Below are 24,517 nucleotides of genomic sequence, written 5' to 3'. Positions count from 1 at the left end.
CCATTTTTATGTTCTCAGCAAAAGGAGCTCAAAAACATTTTGAACTGGACAAGTTGCAAAAAAACAATTTTCCACTGTACACTATTTCAGATGTGATATCACTAATGCCCTGTACAGCTGCAGTAAAACCTCTACTTTATATTCCATTCCCCCTGTAATAAGTGACAACATTCCATTTTATCTGCATGATTCTGTATCCAGATCCCTCTATACCATCAAGTTCTGCAATATCTCTTTAAATTCTAGACTGCTTTTCTACACTTCCTGCCAGTGGACTGCAAATTTCTGCCTAGTCACACTCTCAATGCAGACTCTCTACTGCCTTTCGACATACTTATCATAACACTGCAGCCAAATAACTGAAGTGACAAAGTGTAAAGGAAATCAAACCACAAAGCTAAACCCATCCTGCACTTTCCAAACTGAACATAGTAAGAAGTCTTACAAAACCAGGTTAAAGTCCAACAGGTTTGTTTCAAATCACTAGCTTTCGGAGCACTGCTCCTTCCTCAGGTGAAGGCGAACTGGCGCCGGAATGTGGCGACTCGGGGATTTTCACAGCAACTTTATTGCAGTGTAAATGTACGCCTACTTGTAACAATAAAGATTATTATAAGGTTTGGAGGGTGCTGTAAAATGTAAATACTGATAGAAAAAGGCAGTTGCTGCAATACATTGTGTGTTGAGGTGGATGGGGACAACTCAAGAGTGCTAACCAACCCAGTTTTGGAAACATGTAAAGACATGGGACAAGAACAAGATCCCCTTCATTCAAATAGCAACAGTTTGACAGATGTATGGAAGAGTGAGCAGAACCTGCAGAATATACAGGAAGGGGAGGGGAAGAAATTCAGTACCAGCAGCAACCTTTGACATGTGTATGCAATGTAGTCAGACAAAACAGTTACAGCATACACGATCATGAAACAGGCAAAGCAAGATTATAAAAAACTTTACTGTCACAGTTTAGTTTGAATTGAATTTGTTTGCAACCAGTTAAATATGTAAATCCAAATATTTGACAATGGTGATGACTCAGTTATCTACATGTAAATAAATTCAATGGCACAGAAGGCATTACAGTTAAACATTAACCAGAGGTATTTGTATCATGACATTTACAGTATTATAGGAAGACAAAGGATCAGTGGCATCCTACTTATGACACCATTCTCTCTCATGAATTCCAGTCAACGAGACAGTTTCCAATGGGATCCAAGTTGAGAATCCAGTCTCATGATCGAAACATTTATTTAACCCAAATACAGGCATTGTTTTTGCTACTGTGGTATCGGTGACAATTAAATGCTCTTAAAGATAGACCTGCTAGTCAGCAGCTTTCTTGTTCTGCAACATGCCCTTTCCTTTGTAGATATCTCAACACATTAAAGTGGTCATCTTTGGTGTAACAGCCAGATCAAATGCAGGGAGCACAGTCCCACATTCACACAGGTAGATCAAAATACAGGACAAATCAAATACTGAATTCTGTGAAGCTAATTAACTGAATGAGAGGTTTTGTACTTTTTTTTTTCTTCAAAAAAACATTGAAAAGTTTTCCTGAAACTATTCCTTCAATTAAATGCAGAAGTCTTTGAATTTATCCCCCATTCTCCTCCATATTAAGCTTTCCAGCAGGCATTCTTTTTTGAAATGAAGCCATTTGGTGACCTTATTCTGGAGTAACAAGTTTCAATTTCCCCCCAGGCATCCCCAAAATAGTTTTGCTTTTAAGGGTCTACAACTTTAAAAATTAAAATCGGCTTAGAAAATGTGACCAAAAGTATAAAAATGTTTTCTTTAAAAAAAAAAAAGTGTAATTTCTGATTCAACTCTTCACAAACTCAAGGGAAAAAAAGTGACTATGGAGCTAGTGAGGGAAATACAGGTTTGGCCCCTTTAGTTTAAGCATTCTTTTACAACACTTCAAGGCAATCTTTCCAAAAAATCAACCACCTCAAATCATTCAGTAACTGAAAGAGGTTGACGACCAATATTCTTGATCCTCCAAACAGCATTCCCACATTCACAGGCACGCCTGGGATCTGAATGAAGGTGAACCCTCCAGTAGCTGCAGCAGTGTCTTGGTTCCTTGTTTGGGATTTTCCAGCATAGTCTAATTTAGTCAGTCCTTCAGGAATGGATACAATTAGTACACTTCAAACCGTGAAAATCCCAAGAGAAATTCTCCAACTCCTACAAAGTAAATCACTTGCGCGATGCCAAAGAGTGGTGCAATGACTAATGCTCGGCAACCAGATCCCTTCAAGAATGCAGAAGGACCCTCATTCACCCAGATTTTCCTGCAGAGAGAAAACAGAGTTAAGAATTGTTAGAAAAGCCTGTTAGAGATTCAAATGAAAATCTTATGAAACAAAATGTCTGAATAATATTTCTAGTACCCCAATAAACCCTGGTAGAGCATATTCAGGTGTGTTGTGTCAGGTGTGTTGTGTCAGGTATGATAGTGATTTGAGCCTGTGGTCAAATATTCTGCCAGCAGACTCAAGTGTCCCAAGTTTCACACCATCTGGGCTTGGACAATCATCCCTTCAACCATAGCAAGAATCTTTGAGCTCCTTACACCATGTTGGAACACCATCAATTATGCAGTATGGCTTTGCAAGCATTGTCCACATATCACGATCAAATAAAATGGATGTCTGCTTGAGCAAAGTATTAAAGGGGTCATTGGTAGTGACAGAACAGTGTTCCAGTAGTTTGCAGAACCATTCCAGGAATATGCTCGAAACCCAGATTCCCTGCAATCCCATTCGGTGAAGCAATCTTACTTTACCACAACAATGAAACATTGTGTAATAAAGCCTAGAATTGTGCCTCAGTAAGCAGTTAACCTTGGGGTTACCAGAAACTTATAGAACATGCTTCCCCCTCAATAAAGCACTCCCATCAGACCTATTCCCACTATACTATTGTGGTGTCACAAGTTATTAATAGGAAGAAGGAAGCACAGTGGAATAGCTTTGCCTGACCTAGTGTTATGCTTGCCCAATACACAATGGGTGGAATTCTGCTTCATATTCCACTTCCTCAAACTGTTCACTTGATTTTGCTCACCTTGCACAGTCCACAATCCCACTGTAGGTTTCTTCATTTGCTCCTCTATGTAGTGACTGAAATCGGGTTTTGATCACTAAAATATGAAAATAGGAATATATAATTTTACTGTCAAGTAGCCGGTTTCAGCATTGATAATAAAATACAGCTCCCAAGGGACAGCACAGTGGCAAGCACTGCAGCCTCACGACGATCCCGGCTCTGGGTCACTGTCCCTGTGGAGTTTGCACATTCTCCCCGTGTTTGCGTGGGTTTCGCCCCCACAACCCAAAAGATGTTCAGGGTAGGTGGATTGGTGCCGAATTGGAAAAAAATGAATTGGGTATTCTAAATTAATTTAAAAAAAAAAAAAAAAAGAGTTCCTGGTGGCTTCAGTTTGAGAGTGGGTTTATACCACGTGTGCGACATACAGGAAGCAGAGTGCTGTCCTTTATCTCACCCTACTTCAACTTTCTGTATAACTGCCAACGGAACAAAGTAGATTCCGGGAAGAGGTGGCGCCACGTATGTAATACCAACAAGAGCACAGTGCTTCGAGTGCAAGTGCTGCACTGCTTTAACCATCTAATTGCTTGCTGAGCCACCATTACAAACCGAATGAATCTTGAATACAACAGTGAATAAGCTAATTCCAAAACCACAAGCAGGTCAACTCTGTGATTTATGGGTAATCTATTATGTTAGTGTATCCTATTTTCATTGTCCCAGTTTTACACCAACAAATCATGTGTATTACAAACTCAAAGTTTAGTTGACCTTGTTAAAACCTGCCCAAAGTTAATCTTACCAGCTTGGTTCTCATCTTCTAGTTTACTCCTTTATCTTTACATAGCACCTTTAATGACCTCAATGACCCAAAGCCCTTTACAACTCAATGAAACACATTTGAAAGTGTAGTAACTTGTTGCAAAGCAAAGTGGAAATTTCAACTCACTCACCTACAGAGGTCCTACAGTTAGCATCAATACCGTGTACTAGGCAGGGAAGTTTATCAATGTTCTTTATTAATTGATATTCAGCAACCCCTAAAACACACACTGGCCACGCTACTGCACAAACCAACTGGTACCTCAATAAGTTATTCCCATCTAGAACCATGAATTTATTCAGTTTTTGCCCTCAGTGGAAGAAAAATCACATCTATCAGTATACTTACCATCACATGGGTTGACAGCTACAGCAGCAACTGAACCAGCAATACACCCTGATAAAAACGAATGGAGGAAAGAAGCTTTCCCATCCAACGGATTTTGTCCAAGTTTGTTTAGATTGGCAAACAATGGGAAGTAGATGACAGAAAAGGGAACATCCCTGTTCATAAAAGGAAACAATCAATGCAGAGAACACATTTTGTACAACCATAATTGACAAGGCTAGATTATTGTCAATTACATAGTGAAGATTCCTAACCATTCAGTAGCTCAGTGCAGGACATTGGTGAGAACCCATTAAGGATCCAGGCAATCTGCTGAGGAATGGAGCCTGTACTCCCAACTGACTACAGCAGCAGAGGGGCAAGTCGCACTCTGTACATGCAAAATATTTTGGCAGTAACCATTTCTGGAAAAAAAACACCCATTGGTGCTATATTTTGTCTTTCCAACTTGGGTTACATTTGAGCACTTTTTGAACTGTGCAACATTAAATGTACTGCTGGGATAAACAGAAACCAGCTGGGATATTATTGGCGAGGTTGTAAAATACCAGTTATGTGATTTTAATTCCTACAGAATATTGGCAAATATTTTTAAAAACCCAGTGACATTACAAGAATGCAGCTATTGTACCTCAGTATTGTGGCTCCTAATCCTTTATACAGTCCACGGAATCCTTGGGAGTAGAATAAATCTTTAGCAATCTGGGTAGCAGACATTGGCCTGGTAACAGCAGCAGGGCCAACATTGTATGCCCGACTCAGGACTGGGTTGGTGGCTACAACTTTAGTGGAGGAGCTTGAAGGCAATATCAATCTCTGCTGAGCTGCTGTATCAAAGAAAACAAATTTAGCATCCTCGCTAATATAATCCTATGTGAAGTTATGTTACTTAGAGGAAATTGACTAGTTACCTAATCTGCCAGCATCCTGGAGCTGGATTTTCAGCATCTCCATTGGAGTAGTGACAACGACCTGACAGATTCCTGCCCCACAACCTGCCAGCATCTCTTTGAACACATTTAAGCCCTTACTGAAAGGGAAACATATATATTCAAATACCTGTGGAAACCAAGATGCCACATGCTATACTAATCACAATACAACATAGGCACAGCTCAATTCAGGATTTAAGGCAAATGATACATTTTAGACATAATACAATTAGGGATTCTATTTTATTACAGCTTGAATGTCTTGGATTAAGAATGTCAAAATTAAACATAACATACTATGATACACAAATACCCATAAACTGGTCAGAGTAATGGTTCAATATTCCACTCCCGTGTTTTATTACACAAGATAGCTATATAGCAACATTACAGATATGAGCTACTGTATTTCCCATTTAATGCAACTATATGGTGAACTCCCAATTTACTAATGCCAAAACAAATCCGACAAAAAACATACCCATTTTTTGACAAATACTGACGGAAAAAGTCATTTGCAGCAAGTTTAATGGCCTTCTCAGGTGTTACCAATGTCAAGTTCACAGCCGCACCTAAAAGGACAAAAAAAAAAGCACCATTGAGTATAACTCCCCATGGATTCAATGTAGTCTCCATTTACATTCAACATGGATTAGCCACAATGATTCTATATTTAAGTCAATACTCTTTTTCTCCCCAGTTTTAACACAACACTGAGCTTATGCAGCAAGATTGATCTCTGAATATCTGTATGAGAGGCAGTCTTCTAAAAGTGACAAGAACACCAGATGCAAATAGAAATAGCTCAACAGAAGGGGAATCTTTCACACCAAATATGGGGTCTTAAATTCTGGTTGGTTGAATCTATTAGATAGAAACAGACTGAAGTCTTGAGAGACTATTTACTCCTCTATTTTGTTGAAGGTATGGGATTCAATTCTGAGCAAGCTTCAGCATGTCAGAAGGTTTGATTTAACAATATGCTCCCCTTTTTGGAGTGGAACTAAATCCTCCAATGATTGGGAGTGACTCCACCACCACTAGAAGTTTACCGCTCATGTCTGATCACGGTTGGCACTACAGTAGGACACAGCTGGACGCAACAATGTGTGGATAATTAACCAAAGGATAATAATCATAATTAAATCTCCAGACATCACACAATAGCAGCAGAATCAGCCAGGATGCTCCCAGATTGAACAGCTATTTATGCAATATCTTCCAAGTTCAAGCAACGAGGACTTGGCCAAGAAACTAGAGCGGTTCTGAGTAATGGAATTTGATCAAATCATCAATTCAGAGTTTGGGAACTACAAAATGTCAAGCACAGTTAGATGGGTTCAAAGCTGGAGGGTTAGGCATTTCTTTTACAGTAGTTTATAATGTTAGATACTCCCTTTAAAATGCTGCAAAAGCACCAATGTTGGCTAATCCAGGCTTAAATAGGATAAAGTAAAATATCCAAGGTTATTATAGTATTCTAATTACACACGCACATATTTCCAGAGAAAAAGGAAGAATAGAAGATAGATCAGAAGTGACACTAATAGCTATACTTAACAAAATATTTTGGGATTGCATGCAGATTAAAACTTTTGCATCATTGAGCAAGGTTAACAGTGCTGACAGACAGATATGAACATACGAAACAAAGACTCCATGAAATCAAAGGTTTGTTTGCTGAAGATCACATTGAACTCCAACTTCTAATTATGAGTCTATAATTTCGATAACTAATAGAAGTGACGACAGTCAACAATACTTTATTGTAGGGACGGCATGGCGGCACAGTAGTTAGCACTGTTGCCTCATGGCACCCAAGACCCGGGTTCACTTCCAGCCCCAGGTCACTGTCCGTGTGGAGTTTGCACATGCCCCCAGTGCATGCGTGGGTCTCACCCCTACAACGCAAAGATGTGCAGGGTAGGTGTATTGGCCATACTAAATTGCCCCTTAATTGGAAAAAAAGAATTGGACGCTTTAAATTCAAGGCCACTTCCGGTTGCGGCTATGCGGAGCTAAGTCGCATTCGGCAGCTCCTGCAAAAAACTGACTTTTGGGCTCTTTTCAGGACCCCCAATGGCACTTTTTCTACATTCCCGCTGTGGGAAGGAGATTACAATAGTTCCCCGACAGTATATGGCTTTTACCAGGAGCAGGGCGACTAAAAAAGTGGTGGTGGACCCGAAGAAGGTGCGAGGGAAGAAGAACAAAATGGCGGCGGGCGGGGATCAGGCAGCGTGGATGCAGTGGGCGCAGGAGCAACAGGAGGTTAACCAGCGCTGCTTCAGGGAGATTAAAGCAGACCTGCTTGAGTCGATGAAGGCTTCTATCGATAAGCTGCTGGAGACCCAGACGGTCCAGGGGGTGGCAATACGCGAGGCCCGACAAAAGATTTCCGGCAACGAGGATGAGATCTTTGGCCACGAGAAATGGCAGGAGCGGTTCGAGGAGATGGAGAATCGGTCGAGGCGGAAGAACTTGCGGATTTTGGGCCTCCCGATGGGGCTGGAGGGGCCGGACGTGGGGGCCTATGTGGTCACCATGTTAAACTCGCTGATGGGAGCGGGGTTCTTTCAGGGGCCCCTGGAGCTGGAAGGGGCCCATAGAGTGCTGGCGAAGAGGCCCAATGCTAACGAGCCTCCGCGGGCGGTGCTGGTGCGGTTTCATCGGTTCGCTGATCGGGAGTGCGTGCTCAGGTGGGCCAAGGTGGAGAGGAGCAGCAGGTGGGAGAACGCGGAGGTTCGAATATACCAGGACTGGAGGGCGGAGGTGGCGAAGAAGAGGGCCGGGTACAATCGAGCAAAGGTGGTGCTGCACAGGAAGGGGGTAAAGTTTGGCATGTTGCAGCCGGCGCCACTGTGGGTCACCTACAAGGACCGGCACCATTATTTTGAGTCTCCGGAGGAGGCGTGGGCCGAGAAGTTGGACACAAATTGAGGGTCGGGATGGGCGTTTGGGATTGCGGTTGATGTGTTACATTTTGAGGGGGGGGGGGGTCCTTTGCTCTTGTTTTTTCTTTTTGGTTTGGTGAGGGTGGCTAGGGCGGGTTGGGCACGGTTTTGGTTGGGTTTGTCGGGGGGGCTAGCAAATGGACCAGGGGTGGATGGCTGGCAGAGGGATGGGGCCCCGCGGGGGAGGGGGAGGCCCGAGTCGGGGGTGAGGGGACTGGGCCTGTAAAAGGAGCTGCGTCAGAGGTGGCGGGGCCGGGTAGGTAGAAAGAGCTGGGCTTTTTCCCCGTGCTGAAGACTGGAGGGGACGGGGCCGGGGAAGCGAGGAATGGAAGAGGAGGGCGTGTCACACAATAGGAGGAGTCGAACGAGAGGCGGGAGTGGCCAGGGCCAGCAGAGTCAGCTGACTTGCGAAAGTGCAATGGGGGGAGTAAAGCTGCTAGGAGGGGTCCTAGCCCCGCGGGAGGGGTGGGGGAAGGAGAGAGAATAGAGTTGCTGCTGCTATGGTCAAGGGGAGCTGGAGCGAGTTGGGGGGGGGGTCGGGACGGGGGTCTGCCGCCGTGGGGAACGGGCCGGGCGTAGGGTGCATGGCTGGCCGAGAAGGGGTTATGGCTAGTCGGCGGGCGGGTAGCCCCTGATCCGGCTGATAACCTGGAATGTAAGGGGACTTGAACGGGCCGGTCAAGCGGGCCAGAGTGTTCGCGCATCTGAAGGGGCTGAAGGCGGATGTGGTTATGCTCCAGGAGACACACCTGAAGGTGACAGACCAGGTAAGATTGAAGAAAGGGTGGGTAGGTCAGGTGTTTCATTCGGGGCTGGATGCCAAAAATCGAGGGGTGGCGATCTTGGTGGGAAAGAAGGTGTCGTTCGAGGCATCGAGCATCGTGGCAGACAATGGCGGTCGGTATGTAATGGTAAGTGGTAAGCTGCAGGGAGAGAGGGCGGTGCTGGTCAATGTGTATGCTCCGAACTGGGACGATGCGGGTTTTATGCGGCGCATGTTGGGTCGGATCCCAGATTTGGAAGTGGGGGGGCCTGATAATGGGGGGAGACTTTAACACTGTGTTGGATCCAGCACTGGATCGCTCCAGGTCTAGGACGGGTAGGAAGCTGGAAGGTGCTAGGGGGTTTATGGTCCAGGTGGGAGGGGTAGACCCTTGGAGATTTGCAAGGCCGGGGGCTAGGGAATTTTCATTCTTCTCGCATGTTCATAAGGCTTATTCCCGGATCGACTTTTTTGTTATAAGCAGGGCGCTGATTGCGAGAGTAGAGGATACCGAGTACTCGGCGATAGCCATTTCGGATCACGCCCCGCATTGGTGGACTTCGAGCTGGGGGAGGAGAGGGGCCAGCGACCGTTGTGGCGCTTGGAGGTGGGGCTTTTGGCGGACGAGGTGGTGAGTGAGCGGGTCCGAGGAAGCATAGAGAGCAACCTGGAGGCCAACGATAACAGGGAGGTCAGAGTTGGGATGGTATGGGAGGCGCTGAAGGCAGTGGTTAGGGGAGAGCTGATCTCCATTAGGGCCCACAAGGAGAGGAGAGAGCAGAGGGAGAGGCTGGTGGGAGAGATGGCGAGGGTAGATGGGAGGTATGCGGAGGTGCCTGAGGAAGGACTGTTGAGGAAGAGGTGCAGCCTCCAGGCCGAATTCGACCTGGTGACCACCAGGAAGGCGGAGGAAGGCTCAGGGGGCGATGTACGAGTACGGGGAAAAGGCAAGCCGGATGCTGGCGCATCAGCTGCAGAAGCAGGACGCAGCTAGGGAGATCGAGGGAGTTAAGGACAGGGAGGGAGTGTGGTGGGCATCAATGGGGCCTTCAGGGACTTTTATGAGGAATTGTATCGGTCCGAGCCCCCACTGGAGGGAGGGAGGGATGGGCAGCTTTCTGGACCAATTGAGGTTTCCGAAGGTGGAGGGACTGGTGGCGGGATTGGGGTCCCCGATTGGGCTGGGGGAGCTGACTAAAGGGATAGGGAGCATGCAGGCGGGGAAGGCACCGGGGCCAGACGGTTTCCCGGTCGAATTCTACAAAAATATATGGACCTGTTGCTAGTTAGGACCTTCAATGAGGCGGGGGGGGGGGTCTGGGGTCTGAGTGGCGTCGCTGCCACTCCCTCCAAGGAGGTAGACCACGAGCCCGGTAGTGGCGGCCGCCCTCAAAATCTGGGGGCAGTGGAGGCGGCACAGGGGGGTGGGGGGGAGAAAGTTGGGGCCTCGGTGTGGACCTCAATACAGGGGAACCACCGGTTTGTCCCAGGGAGAACAGATGGAGGGTTTTCGGGGTGGTACAGGGCAGGGATACGAAGGTTGGCAGACCCGTTTGTGGACGGGAAGTTCGCGAGCCTGGGTGAGCTGCAGAAGTATGGGCTCCCCCCCGTGGAACACCTTCAGATACTTACAGGTAAGGGTGTTTGCCAGGCGGCAAGTGGTGGAATTCCCACGGCTGCCACCACGCACAGTACAGGACAGGGTGCTCTCAGGGGGGGGGGGGGGAGAGAAGATCTCGGAAACTTACCAGGTGATGCAGGAGGAGGAGGAGGCCTCAGTGGTGGAGGTGAAAGGTAAGTGGGAGGAGTTGGGAGAGGAGATCGAAGAAGGGACATGGGCAGATGCCCTTGGGAGGGTGAACTCTTCCTCTTCGTGTGCGAGGCTCAGCCTCATACAGTTTAAGGTGCTGCACAGGGCACACATGACCGGGACAAGGATGAGCAGGTTCTTTGGGGGTGAGGACAGGTGTGTTAGGTGCTTGGGGAGCCCAGCGAATCACACCCATATGTTCTGGGCATGCCCAGGGCTGGAGGAATTTTGGAACGGCGTAGCGAGGATGGTTTCGAGGGTGGTAGGTTCCAGGGTCAAGCCAGGCTGGGGGCTCACAATATTTGGTGTGGCAGAGGATCCCAGAGTGCAGGAGGCGAAAGTGGCCGGAATTCTGGCCTTTGCGTCCCTGGTAGCCCGGCGGAGGATTCTTCTTCAGTGGAAAGATGAGAGGCCCCCAAGCGTGGAATCCTGGATCAACGATATGGCGGGGTTTATTAAATTGGAGAGGGTGAAATTCGCCTTAAGAGGGTCGGTACAAGGGTTCTTCAGGCAGTGGCAACCGTTCTTAGACTTCCTGGCAGAACGGTAGACTGGTCAATATCAGCAGCAACTCGGGGGGGGGGGGGGGGAAGAAGGTTTATTTTATTTTTGTTTATTTACATCGGGGGATCTGAGGGGGTGTATATATTTGCTATGTTTGCTTTGTGTTAATTCGGGGTGTTAATTTATTATTTATGTACAGGGGACAGGGGGGTTGTTTTGGACTGTGTTTTGTATTTAACCCTGTTGGGTTCCTTTTTCATTTTGTTATTGATATTCTGTGAAAACTTTAATTAAAATTATTTAAAAAAAATAAATTCAAGGCCAACCACTTGAAATGGGAGCCAAATTCACAGCTCAAACAAACTGCACATTTTGCCAGTGAAAAGTTTTAAAAATTCATTTACGGGATATCAGCGTCACTGATTAGGTCAGCATTTATTGCCCATCCTTAATTGCCCTTCAGAAGGTGGTGGTGGGTTGTCTTCCAGAACTGCTGCAGTCTTTGAGGTCTAGGTACACCCACTGTGCTGTTAGGGAGGGAGTTTCAAACTGTTGCCCCAGCGACAGTGAAGGAACGGCGATATATTTCCAAGTCAGGGTGGTGAGTGACTTGGAGGGGAACCTCCAGGTGGCAGGGTTCCCAGGTATCAATGCCACATTATTCTGGGTAATGCAATTTTGCAGCCTCTCCAAGCAAACATATCAAACAGATCAGGGTCTCAAGTCTGAATATAGTTTGAGCCAAGTCAATGGACTTCAGCCATATTTGTGGATTGGACATAATGGGCCACGGATGAACCAATTTTCTAATTACCACTGCAGCGTGAGAAGGGAAAGATTCAGGCTCAGCTGTGATGTCAGTTGTGGTTAAATAGCCAGACATTAATTTTCTACCTTTAGCTTGACCATGCTAGTTTTTAGATAAATTGTTTAGCACAAGATCAAACTGAAAGGGTTCCCAATAATTGCTAAATTGACAGTTCTCTAACTGCCTACTCCAGAGCAGAACAAATGCTATCCACTTGAACGGATGAAAAAATAGCCACTAAAAATGTCTACCCCAATGTAAAGTTACTACAAAACTAATAGGTTAAGATTTCAGAGTTTCTTTGCAAACTGATCTAGGGCAGAAAGGAAAATCAGTTGAGATGTCGCAGACAGTTTGAAGAAATAAAGGGAGGAGGGGGAGAAAGGAGATGAAAATAATCTTAGGAATGAGCAAGGTGGAATCTTTGCTGAAAGATTTAAATTATGCAGAAAATAGAATTAAATGGATCCTAATTACAAAAGTAAGTGGTACTGTGAACCATTTAATGATTTGATCCATCGTGGCTTCGCCAGATCGGCTAGCCCTCTATCCTTGGCGACCGTCTGTAACATGAAAAACAGATACAAGCAACAGCATTTCCTCCAAGTTTATTTTTAAAGCAGTGGACACTTGGCAACATTTCGTTTTTGCATTCAAATATCTACAGGGCACTGCTTCCAGGAGTTCTAAACTTAAAACACCTCATCAATAGGCATGTTTTCAGGAGATCTCATCTTTGATCACAGGTGTACTTTGGGTGTGTATTATTAATGGTACTTAACATGATCTGATTAAACAGAAACCATATAGGCAGGTTTTCCTGAGGCTAAGCAGAAACTAGAACAGGCTTAATGTCTTCAAATTCAGTATTCTTCTCATTCACATCTATCTGCCCAAAAGGGCAGGCTTGATCCAAAACCCATTAGGTGCTACTTTGCAAGATTTCAGAGTTACCAGATTCAGATTCCTTTGGGTACTATATCCCAGCCATGACTCATAAAATAAGAGCAAATGTTGGCAAGCTGTATGACCACAAGGGGACAATAGAATTAAGCCAATCACTTGCACCAGGGTTCATTGCATAGCAACCAAGAGGAATGGAGACCCCTCCCTACACCTTAACTATCAGCTGCAGATACATATCATTCTGGCTGGGATCAGCTAAGCAAAACTATTTTAATCTTGTGTTCCCGGCAGCAGGTCTTTGGTTATTCTGGGCAGCCTGGGGAAACCAACTGGTTTCAGTATGTCAAAGGGACACAAAATCAATAATGCTGCTTAGTTTCATCTCATTGGATATATCCTATCTAATATAGCTTATTCTACCCATCTCCCCCCATAATTATAAGTAAAACAATTCTTCACAGGCTGCAATGAGAATACAAAGATATAGCTCTATCAAGTTTCTCATCAGGTCCTATTTTTCACTGCACAGGAATTGATAAAGGGACTTTATATGGGTTTCATGTTGATGGTCACTTGGTAAAAACATTCGGTTGAATCTATTACACTTCACAAAGAACAGTCTCCTGAAAATATGCCCAATTACTACAGTTTCAAACATTTAACTCTATGTACTACACTACGAACCAGATCAGGATTTTAAAACAATGTTCAGAGTCTTCATTAAATCTTCATATATTTGATATACATATTTAATACTGAACATTGGCTGCAACTAATGTCACTGTACGTGAGAAATCATGAGGTCTCTGATTAAATGGTATTTTACTACTGGATCTAAGCAATTGCACTCAGCACCCCAAAGCCTCATGGCAAGAAGTCCAAGAGCCCTCGCTCTAGATGCCACCTGCTGGATGTGCAGATGAGGCTATGCTACTAAGGACTGGGTTCAGCTTATGCATGGAAGAATAGCAACTGCAAAAGGGTACTGGAGAATTCCCAGCAACATTGGCGCTGAACCCCTATTCATGCCAGCAGGAGAGAAGACAAGAAACTGACAGGCCTTTGGACTTCTAATTAGGATGGTATCAGCTAATGCTACTATATTCAAAAGACATTCAACTTCTAAATTCATAAGCATGTTGCAAACTAAATGTAATTATTTTCTCAAAAATATTATCTACTGCAAGTTGGAGTTTGTTAGATAGTACAAGTACTGTAGTCACTGACAAGATGTGGGCTCTACAAACATTCAGGCATCACTGCACACTAGTTCTAATGTTGGGAAGCAGAAAGTGGAAGCATAATCCTTACCTCGGTACATTCCAAAATATCCTTCAGATCGCATGGTCTTAATCAGACAGTCCATCCTTGACACAGAAGAGAAAAGACATTACAAAGGAGTAGCACAAGAACTCAGATCAATAGCTGCCAAAGAAATCAAGGATGGAACAGCTTTTGAAACTAGCTCTGCCCTTTCAGGTTTTTTTTTTATAAGCGCAAGTAATAGCTACTGCACTCCATTGTATTCTTTTTAAAAAGTGCATTATATATAGGTTAGTTTGACTATTTCAACCTTCCACTGAACAGTTCAAGAAACTGCTCTGTGCCAAGAGTCAAAAACAACTCTCAAAACCACTCGTTTAGAAATTAGATTTTAGCTTCAATTAGCTAAAAGTCATTCCCGAGTCACAGCAAGAGTATTACAACACGGAAAGTTTGAAAGACGAAGTTTTAGCTGAACCCAAATCGCAAATACATATTGGAACTGGTGTAAAATGCATTCGCATTTGAAGTCACCAGTTAATACGAATACAACTCACATGCTGGTGTAGGTACGCTGCCCAACCCTTTGGTTCTGCAGCCTGGTCTTGGCCAGGTCTATTGGAAAAACACAAGTGACTCCAATCAATCCAGCAGCTCCGCCATTGATGAGTTTAGCAGGAAGGCTGAGTATTGAACAAAAGGAAGCGAACAATTAGTTGTAAGTTGCATACAAGTGTACAGAACTTTAAAATCATGGTTGAAAAAGATGGCTTAGAGGACAATGTGTCACAATATGGTACTAAGCAAGACACAGCAGATGGAGACAAGTAGGGAACCCAGGGGATTGAGTGCCTTGGCCCAGAAAGGAGAACTGGCAGGTTTGCTGCCCCTGATCATTACTGAAAATTGTAGGCATATGGGTCATCAAATTTAGTTCCAATATTTTCCAGAGACCAAAAATGTGAAAGTAACTAGCTTGAAATCTTACAAGCTACCCATACTGGTAGAAATAATAATGATCACCTTTATTGTCACAAGTAGGCTTACATTAACACTGCAATGAAGTTACTGTGAAAAGCTCCTAGTCACCACATTCTGGTGTCTGTTCGGGTACACAGAGGGAGAATTCAGAATGTCCAAATCACCCAACAGCACGTCTTTCGGGACTTGTGGGAGGAAACCGGAGCACCCGGAGGAAACCCATGCAGACACAGGGAGAACGTGCAGAGACTGTGCCCCAAGCCGGGAATCGAACCTGGGACCCCGACGCTGTTAAGCAATAGTACTAACCACTGTACTACCGTGCCGCCCGTATATCCTGGCTGTCAGCACCAACTGCCGTGAGGGTGCTGGCATATCAGTCCCAACACTTGAGTAACTAAAAAGAGTCATACAGACTTGAAACATTAACTTTCTCCACAGATGTTGCAGACCAGTCAGGTTTTTCCAGAACTGTCTATTTTCATGTCAATGACTGAATCATACAGACCCAAAGTTTCACGGTTGAATTGTACTCCATTTAAAACACAAACCACCATTACATTGTGGGGCAGCACGGTAGCACAAGTGGATAGCACGGTGGCTTCACAGCGCCAGGGTCCCAGGTTCGATTCCCTGCTGGGTCACTGTCTGTGCAAAGTCTGCACGTTATCCCCTTCGTGGGTTTCCTCCGGGTGCTCCGGTTTCCTCCCACGGTCCAATGACTGTGCAGGTTACGTAGATTGGCCATGATAAATTGCCCTTAGTGATCAAAAATGTTAGATGGGGTTATTGGGTTACAGGGATAGGGTGCTTAAGTGGGTCAGTGCAGACTTGATGGGCCGAATGGCCTTCTTCTGCACTGTATGTTCTATGTACTATGTATTACAGAAACATGTACAGAGTCACTGTTTATTCAGCAGGGTGGGGATCACTCACTGTTAGGGTTAGACATAGATAGGATGCACAGCTGGGCTGAGAAGTGGCAGATGGAGTTTAACCCTGAAAAGTGTGAGGTTGTCCATTTTGGAAGGACAAATATGAATGCGGAATGCAGGGTTAACGGTAGGGTTCTTGGCAATGTGGAGGAGCAGAGAGATCTTGGGGTCTATGTTCATACATCTTTGAAAGTTGCCACTCAAGTGGATAGAGCTGTGAAGAGGGCCCATGGTGTGCTAGCGTTCATTAACAGAGGGATTGAATTTAAGAGCCGTGAGGCGATGATGCAGCTGTACAAAACCTTGGTATGGCCACATTTGGAGTACTGTGTACAGTTCTGGTCGCCTCATTTTAGGAAGGATGTGGAAGCTTGGAAAAGGTGCAAAGGATGTTGCCTGGAATGGAGAGTAGGTCTTACGAGAAAAGGTCGAGGGTACTAGGCCTTTTCTCATTAGAACGGAGAAGGATGAGGGGCGACTTGATAGAGGTTTATAAGATGATCAGGGGAATAGATAAGAGTAGACAGTCAGAGACTTCTTCCCCGGGTGGAACAAACCATTACAAGGGGACATAAATGTAAGGCGAATGGTGGAAGATGTAGGGGGGGATTTCAGAGGTAGGTTCTTTACCCAGAGAGTAGTGGGGGCATGGAATGCACTGCCTGTGGAAGTAGTTGAGTCGGAAACATTAGGGACCTTCAAGCAGCTCGTGGATAGGTACATGGATTACGGTAGAATGATATCGTGTAGATTAATTTGTTCTTAAGGGCAGCACGGTAACATCGTGGATAGCACAATTGCTTCACAGCTCCAGGGTCCCAGGTTTGATTCCGGCTTGGGCCACATCCTCCCCGTGTGTGCGTGGGTTTCTTACGGGTGCTCCGGTTTCCTCCCACAGTCCAAAGATGTGCAGGTTAGGTGGGTTGGCCATGATAAATTGCCCTTAGTGTCCAAAATTGCCCTTAGTGTTGGGTGGGGGTGTTGACCTTGGGTAGGGTGTTCTTTCCAAGGGCCGGTGCAGACTCGATGGGCCGAATGGCCTCCTTCTGCCCTATGATAGGACAAAGGTTCGGCACAACATCGTGGGCCGAAGGGCCTGTTCTGTGCTGTATTTTTCTATGTTCATGAACAGAACTGAAGGACATACTCGGTGGACAGGGATAGAAAGGTACAAAATAATGTGATTATAAATTGAGTAAGCTATACACATTGAACTTGAACTTGTGAAAAGCAGAAAGTGCCTACTTGATTTTGTTGCTGGACATATTTGCAATATTCTTCAAAATATGCAGAAACAAGATGGTTACAGAAGGTCACACGGCACAGCTGAACAGTTACCGGGGAAATAAACGTAGCCTGGATTCTGCAGAACAAATGTCATATTTCAGTTTACTTCAACAGTTCGATTAATACTTACCAACACAAGAATTGTGCAGACAGAGTGCATGTATGCAAATAGATAAGCGACATTGTCTCTCATTAGTAATCCCATTACAGAATCCAGACTTCATTCTACCCCAACAAGACTCAATGGATAAGCATTCCTCAGTAAGACAGACTTTTATTTCTTTCCTCAAATCTCCACCCCAGACAGCATATGAAGTTAATTGAAGGATTCAGCTGATCAGAGACCAAGATTCAAATTCTAGGCTTTCTGGTTAGTGTCAACTCTGAGCTGTCAATTACATCTCAGATAGGCCTATAAGGTATCAAGAAATTTCATTTATTTAGTTTTACGAACACGACCCAATTTATTTAGTGTTAGATTTACCTCTTACAGTGTCACACACGCCTCACTACTCTGAAGCCACTCCAAGGTGATTAAATTAATCTGATCCTTGCTAGATACAGGCCATTGAACAAAATACTCGACTTGGCTGAAATTCTAGACATGGAAGAAACCTTATTGTCTGGCCTTGGTTACAATTCTCAAGCTGTGACAAACATGCCATTGTATCCCTGCAGATACAAATCTGCCTATAAATATGGAAAGGTGGAATGGGCGGTCACATGGCAGATTCAATTCAACACAATAACGAGGCAATACATTTTGGTAGAGGAATAGGGTTAGGGTTACACAAAAGAGATGCAAAAAAGACTGGAGCTGTTTGTGCACATCATTGAAGGTAAGAGAGGCAGCACAGCATAGTAAAGCATCTGGGATCCCAGAGTGAGACAGAGAACAAAAAAGCCAGGAAATTATGCAATTCTGGAATAGAACATAAATTCTGCAACATCTGGAGTACTGTATCCACACTTTACAAAAGATAAAGCTTTGGAACATAGATCTGCTAGAGTTCTAGAGATGAAGGATTAGTTATGTGGATAAACCAGTGAAACAGATGTCCAAGAGGCAATTATAAAATCATGGTGCCTTTTAAAAAAAAGATAAAGGTAATTTATTTCCAATAGGTTTAAGGTGATGGGCAAGTCATTGACAATACGAGATAACTTTCCTCATACCTCAATGGTTAGGATTTGGAATACACTGCCAGATGGGCATAGATTTGGATTTAATAAAGCAGCAGTCCTCAAAAGGGATAATAAAAACAGAAAATGCTAGAAAAACTCAGACAGCCTCTGGAGAAACAGTCAATATCCTGAGTCTAATATGGAAGGGTTCTGAAGGAGTCATATTGGAGTCAGAATTGTAAAACTGTTCCACTCTCCAAATGCTGCCAAACCCAGAGTTTTTCCATAATTGTTTTTAATTTCAGATTTCCATCAACTGCAGCATTTTGCTGGTCTTCAAAGAGGGAACCAGATAAATACTTCAGAAATTGCTGGGATATGGGAAAACAGGGTAGCAGGACTCACTGAATTGCTCTTTGAAAGAGCTGGGACAGACTAAATGGCTGTCCTGTAGCTAAAACACTAAAGAAATAGGGAAAATGTATCCATGAGTTTTCTGTTCTTTTCAAAGAAGTTCACAAAACGCTACCAAATTACAATACGACCAATATGGGCCAAATATGACCCCAGTCAACTATTTCATCTACCAAACCAATAATCCCACACTCTCACCGCTGCTGTGAAATCACAGAATGTTCCACGTACTCATTTGATACTGGTAATTTTCCATACAATGTTCTAAAGTTAATAAATTGCTATCGCTTGAGAGAGCCAATTTCAGTAACATAGCTATTCACTGAGTGTTACACTATCAGTGGACATTGCTTCAGAAGACAAACTTTGTCAGGTTATAGTGTCATGGAATATTACAAGTTGCCACACTAGCTGAAGTAAAAATCAAAAAGTAGTTGCGGGGAGGGGGTGATCTAAAGAAAATTTTGTTCCGTGAGGCTCAATCCCAAAGTCGGCAAGCTATTAAGTTGCAAATGCTACGCAACATGATCTGTACCATCAGATCACATAACCCTTTAGACATATTCCAATATGAACCTGTGATTCTGCTGTGAGGTTTATCGAATTAAATTCAACTAAACCACTTGATCACAATGTGCGGGACACCATTTGATTCTGCTCTGCCGACACGAGAGAGAATTTCAATGAAGAAATTGTGGGGCAGGAATTATTTTGAGCTTCAGTCCGCATGTCTGGCAAAATATTGTTGAGCAAGAGTAGCTATTACACAGGAAATTAATCCAACTTTCCCAGATCAACAATTTAGAAAGGAAATTCATCAAATACGGATCGTACACAAAAACACACATCGAAAATAGAAGCAGGAGGCCATTCGGCCCTTCGAGCCTGCTCCGCCATTCATTTTGATCACAGCTAATCATCAAAGTTCAATACTCCACCTCCCCCCCCCCCCCCCCTCAAAAAAAATATCCTTTCAGCCCCAAGAGCTATATCTAATTCCTTCTTGAAATTACAATGCGTTTTGGCCTCAACTACTTTCAGTGCTATTGAATTCCACAGATTCACCACTTTCTGGGTGAAGAAATCTCTCCTCACTTCAGTGCTGAAAGGTTTACCCCCTTATCCTCAAACCCCTAGTTCGGCGAATTCACTTATCTTCAGCTCAATTTCACCTTTGTTAGCAGGGAACACAGCCACACACCACGGTCAAAAGCATGAGATGACCAACATTCTCTGCTTAGCCGCAGAAATAACACTTTCAATGTAAACCTCCAGTATATATATTTTTTTAATATAAGGTCTATTTTTAGTGTTCCCAAAAATCATCAATTACTTCTGGGTTCTGAGAAACAAGTGCCAGCTCATTTACAGATTTACATGAAGAATCAGCTACTCTATAATTTGATCTAGTACTGCATTTCTTAGTAATTTTCTGCAAAGTTCCACCAACTACTTTCGCACCACTAGTTGTTATTGAAAAGTCAATACCTAATTGGATCATGTTTTAGTGGAGTGCGCAGTGGACAATTCTACACCGCAGCAAGTGTACGCCATTTTCAGTATCTCCCAGTGTTAAGAGGATTGTGTATGTACTGTACTGTACCTGCACTTCCAAACCATTACACAGCATGGGAACAAATATAAAACCATCAAATCCCAAAATAAGCTCAAGTAGAAACATCACATTTATCCCCAGTCAAGACCAAAGAAAGCACTGAGCTGGCTCCAGTACGTGGTAACAAAATGTTACTATATTTTCCACAGGAAACCCCTAAACTAACTACTGTAATAGTTTCATACACTGACATCAGACCGGAACACCGATTCAAATACTGAATACTCGAAGTATGCTGAAACCCAATTGAGCAAAGGCAAGTTAGAAAATGCAGATCAAGAAATAGTGCACAATTTCTAGGGGATCAATTGTTTTGCTCAAGTAGCGATTATTTAACTAGATGCAGTAATTTCATAGAATTTACAGTGCAGAAATATTGTAAGTAAATTAATATTGAAAGTTATTGTCTCAGAACTGGCAAAGACTTGTTCACGTAATGCCTTCAGAATTCACCAAAATACTCACTGGCTCAGGTTTGAGCAAAGGATGTAACTTTGCACATCTGTCACTGAGCTACCGATGAAGGAGCAGCGCTCCGAAAGCTAGTGACATCGAAACAAACCTGTTGGACTTTAGCCTGGTGTTGTAAGACTTCTTACTGAGCAACTAGTTAGTCCATTCTTAAACAAGGATTTGCCTCCGACCAAATTGCGTAAACTTCCCAATTAAATGAGTAACACAAATTCTCGACAGTTAAAATGATGCAATCTGCCGATTTAACTTTGGGTACTTCCCACTATTGCTGTTAGTCACTCTGAAAAGTTGAAGCATCTGAAACACAGCTTGAAACATAATTCAAACTATTTATTCCTGAAATTTGCTTTCATCCTGGGTGTTAAAAGAGTTAATAATGCTTCATAAATCTGTAACAAAGGGTGACTTTTAGGCAACCAAAATGACAACTAACCAAAAGTATCAACATCCACAGGTAGTTCCTCCTCCCCCCAAAATCCTCTTCTTCCACATCCTCCCCAACAAAAATATTCCGTTCCTCCTCTCTCCTCCCCCCCCCAAAAAGCTCTCCCTTCTCCCCCCCACAAAAGTTCTCCCTTCCCCTCCCCCATCCCCACAAAAGCTCTCCCTTCCCCTCCCCCACAAAAGCTCTCCCTTCCCCTCCCCCACAAAAGCTCTCCCTTCCCCTCCCCCACAAAAGCTCTCCCTTCCCCTCCCCCACAAAAGCTCTCCCTTCCCCTCCCCCCACAAAAGCTCTCCCTTCCCCTTCCCCAACAAAAGCTCTCCCTCCCCCTCCCCCCACAAAAGCTCTCCCTCCCCCCCACAAAAGCTCTCCCTTCCCCTTCCCCAACAAAAGCTCTCCCTCCCCCTCCCCCACAAAAGCCCTCCCCCTCCCCCACAAAAGCTCTCCCTCCCCCCCACAAAAGCTCTCCCTCCCCCCCACAAAAGCTCTCCCTCCCCCCCACAAAAGCTCTCCCTTCCCCTTCCCCAACAAAAGCTCTCCCTCCCCCTCCCCCACAAAAGCCCTCCCCCTCCCCCACAAAAGCTCTCCCTCCCCCCCACAAAAGCTCTCCCTCCCCCCCACAAAAGCTCTCCCTCCCCCCCACAAAAGCTCTCCCTTCCCCTTCCCCAACAAAAGCTCTCCCTCCCCCTCCCCCCCACAAAAGCTCTCCCTCCCCTCCCCCCCACAAAAGCTCTCCCTCCCCTCCCCCCCACAAAAGCTCTCCCTCCCCTCCCCCCCACAAAAGCTCCCCCTCCCCCACCCCCAACAAAAGCTCTCCCTCCCCCCCACAAAAGCTCTCCCTCCCCTCCACAAAAGCTCTCCCTCCCCTCCCCCCCAACAAAAGCTCTCCCTCCCCATCCCCCCACAAAAGCTCTCCCTCCCCTCCCCCCCACAAAAGCTCTCCCTCCCCTCCCCCCACAAAAGCTCCCCCTCCCCCCCACAAAAGCTCTCCCTCCCCCTCCCCCCACAAAAGTTCTCCCTTCCCCTCCCCCCCACAAAAGCTCTCCCTCCCCCTCCCCCACAAAAGCTCTCCCTTCCCCTCCCCCCCACAAAAGCTCCACCTCCCCCACAAAAGCTCTCCCTTCCCCTCCCCCCACAAAAGCTCTCCCTTCCCCTCCCCCCACAAAAGCTCTCCCATCCCCTCCCCCCCACAAAAGCTCTCCCTCCCCCCCACAAAAGCTCCCCCTCCCCCCACAAAAGCTCTCCCTCCCCCTCCCCCCACAAAAGCTCTCCCTTCCCCTCCCCCCCACAAAAGCTCCCCCTCCCCCACAAAAGCTCTCCCTCCCCCTCCCCCCACAAAAGCTCTCCCGTCCCCTCTCCCCACAAAAGCTCTCCCTTCCCCTCCCCCCACAAAAGCTCTCCCTCCCCTCCCCCCACAAAAGCTCCCCCTTCCCCTCCCCCACAAAAGCTCTCCCTCCCCCCCACAAAAGCTCTCCCTTCCCCTCCCCCACAAAAGCTCTCCCGTCCCCTCTCCCCACAAAAGCTCTCCCTTCCCCTCTCCCCACAAAAGCTCTCCCTCCCCCCCACAAAAGCTCTCCCTTCCCCTCCCCCACAAAAGCTCTCCCGTCCCCTCCCCCCACAAAAGTTCTCCCTCCCCCTCCCCCCACAAAAGTTCTCCCTCCCCCTCCCCCCACAAAAGTTCTCCCTCCCCCTCCCCCCCACAAAAGTTCTCCCTCCCCCTCCCCCCCACAAAAGTTCTCCCTCCCCCTCCCCCCCACAAACGTTCTCCCTCCCCCTCCCCCCCACAAAAGTTCTCCCTTCCCCTCCCCCCACAAAAGTTCTCCCTTCCCCTCCCCCCACAAAAGTTCTCCCTTCCCCTCCCCCCACAAAAGTTCTCCCTTCCCCTCTCCCCACAAAAGCTCTCCCTTCCCCTCCCCCCACAAAAGCTCTCCCTCCCCCTCCCCCCACAAAAGTTCTCCCTTCCCCTCCCCCCACAAAAGTTCTCCCTCCCCCTCCCCCCACAAAAGTTCTCCCTCCCCCTCCCCCCACAAAAGTTCTCCCTTCCCCTCCCCCCACAAAAGTTCTCCCTTCCCCTCCCCCCACAAAAGTTCTCCCTTCCCCTCTCCCCACAAAAGCTCTCCCTTCCCCTCCCCCCACAAAAGCTCTCCCTTCCCCTCCCCCCACAAAAGTTCTCCCTTCCCCTCCCCCCACAAAAGTTCTCCCTTCCCCTCTCCCCACAAAAGCTCTCCCCTCCCGCGCAATTCTACCAGGGTGCGAGTGATCGGTTCCTCGGCGCCGGCTCTCCCTAACACAGGGCGGGAGGCCGCTGGTGGCGGTGGGGTGCGGAGATGCTCACCGTTGGGGTTGTGTTCGGGGCTCTGGTGGAGTGGGATCAGTCTCTCGGTAGCGGTTGCGCTGTGCCGTGTATCTGCGTTGCAGGCAGGGCGGCTGTCACTTGTGGAAAGGGCCGCGGCGGCGCTCGCTCGCTTATCATTAGCGGCCGGACGGCGCCGCCCCCCCTAGCCGCCGACCAATCGCGCAGGCAGCGCACAGCCGCCGCTATCCCATTGGCCAGAACCGGCAGATGGTCGGGGCCTACCCCCCCCAGGCACTGGCCAATCCAATCCGTGAAGTCAAAGCCGTCGCTCTCCTATTGGTTCCAGCCCCTGTCATTGTGACCCATTCAAACTGAGGGCCAATAACGGTTCGGCGACTGGCCAATCAAAAAGCAGTAACACTCTGAGCCAATCGAAAAGCAGCAGAGTGAGCCAATCAGAAAGCAGGATCGCTCTGAGCCAATCAGAAAGCAGCAGCGGTTTGAGCCAACCTGACTCCACGCGCCTGATGGCTACGTTATCAATTTCGCGGAGACCCGGGTTGTGACTGAGTTTCCGTCTCACACTCAGATCAGAGCAGACAGTGTTAGATAGGCTCAACCTGGAGAGAGGGAGCAAATACTAGTCCCATTGGACTTTATGGATCTGGAGAGAGGTGGGAATGTGATGTTGGCCTTCCCCACAGTGCAGAAGGAGGCCATTGGACCCATCGCGTGTGCACTGGCCCTCTGACAGAGCACTCTACCTAGGCCCTC

General features: G+C 46.2%; 1 protein-coding gene across 7 annotated transcripts; it reads right to left on the bottom strand.

Moving 5' to 3' along the window:
* Positions 1 to 936: 936 nt before the first annotated feature.
* On the bottom strand, positions 937 to 23,956 carry LOC140393962 (mitochondrial glutamate carrier 1-like). 7 transcript variants are annotated; one of them, XM_072480657.1, is made up of 10 exons: positions 23,783 to 23,956; positions 17,336 to 17,453; positions 14,732 to 14,857; positions 14,223 to 14,278; positions 5,648 to 5,738; positions 5,146 to 5,264; positions 4,866 to 5,061; positions 4,235 to 4,389; positions 3,079 to 3,154; positions 937 to 2,303 (listed from the first exon to the last, which is right to left on the bottom strand). In XM_072480657.1, exons 2-10 carry the CDS (start codon positions 17,353 to 17,355, stop codon positions 2,150 to 2,152), a joined length of 993 nt encoding a protein of 330 aa, XP_072336758.1. In that variant the 5' UTR covers positions 17,356 to 17,453; positions 23,783 to 23,956; the 3' UTR covers positions 937 to 2,149. The 7 variants fall into 7 exon arrangements, with proteins under 7 accessions (XP_072336758.1, XP_072336760.1, XP_072336759.1 ...); XM_072480659.1 differs by having other exon boundaries at positions 4,866 to 5,058; XM_072480658.1 differs by lacking the exon at positions 23,783 to 23,956 and adding an exon at positions 20,997 to 21,110.
* Between the last annotated feature and the right edge of the window lie 561 nt (positions 23,957 to 24,517).

This window comes from Scyliorhinus torazame, chromosome 17 (assembly GCF_047496885.1).
Source record: "Scyliorhinus torazame isolate Kashiwa2021f chromosome 17, sScyTor2.1, whole genome shotgun sequence".
Lineage (NCBI taxonomy): Eukaryota > Metazoa > Chordata > Chondrichthyes > Carcharhiniformes > Scyliorhinidae > Scyliorhinus > Scyliorhinus torazame.
Note: the sequence above shows the minus strand (reverse complement) of the source record. Positions and strands in the feature narration are given on the sequence as shown.

Bases quoted from the DNA above. Each gene is read 5' to 3' on its own strand.
- LOC140393962 (XM_072480657.1), bottom strand. From the start codon at position 17,355: ATGTCCAGCAACAAAATCAA. The intron at 14,279-14,731 runs GTGAGTTGTATT...TTCTGTGTCAAG, and splicing joins CAGCGTACCTACACCAGCAT to GATGGACTGTCTGATTAAGA. The intron at 2,304-3,078 runs GTGAGCAAAATC...TTCTCTCTGCAG, and splicing joins GGGATTGTGGACTGTGCAAG to GAAAATCTGGGTGAATGAGG.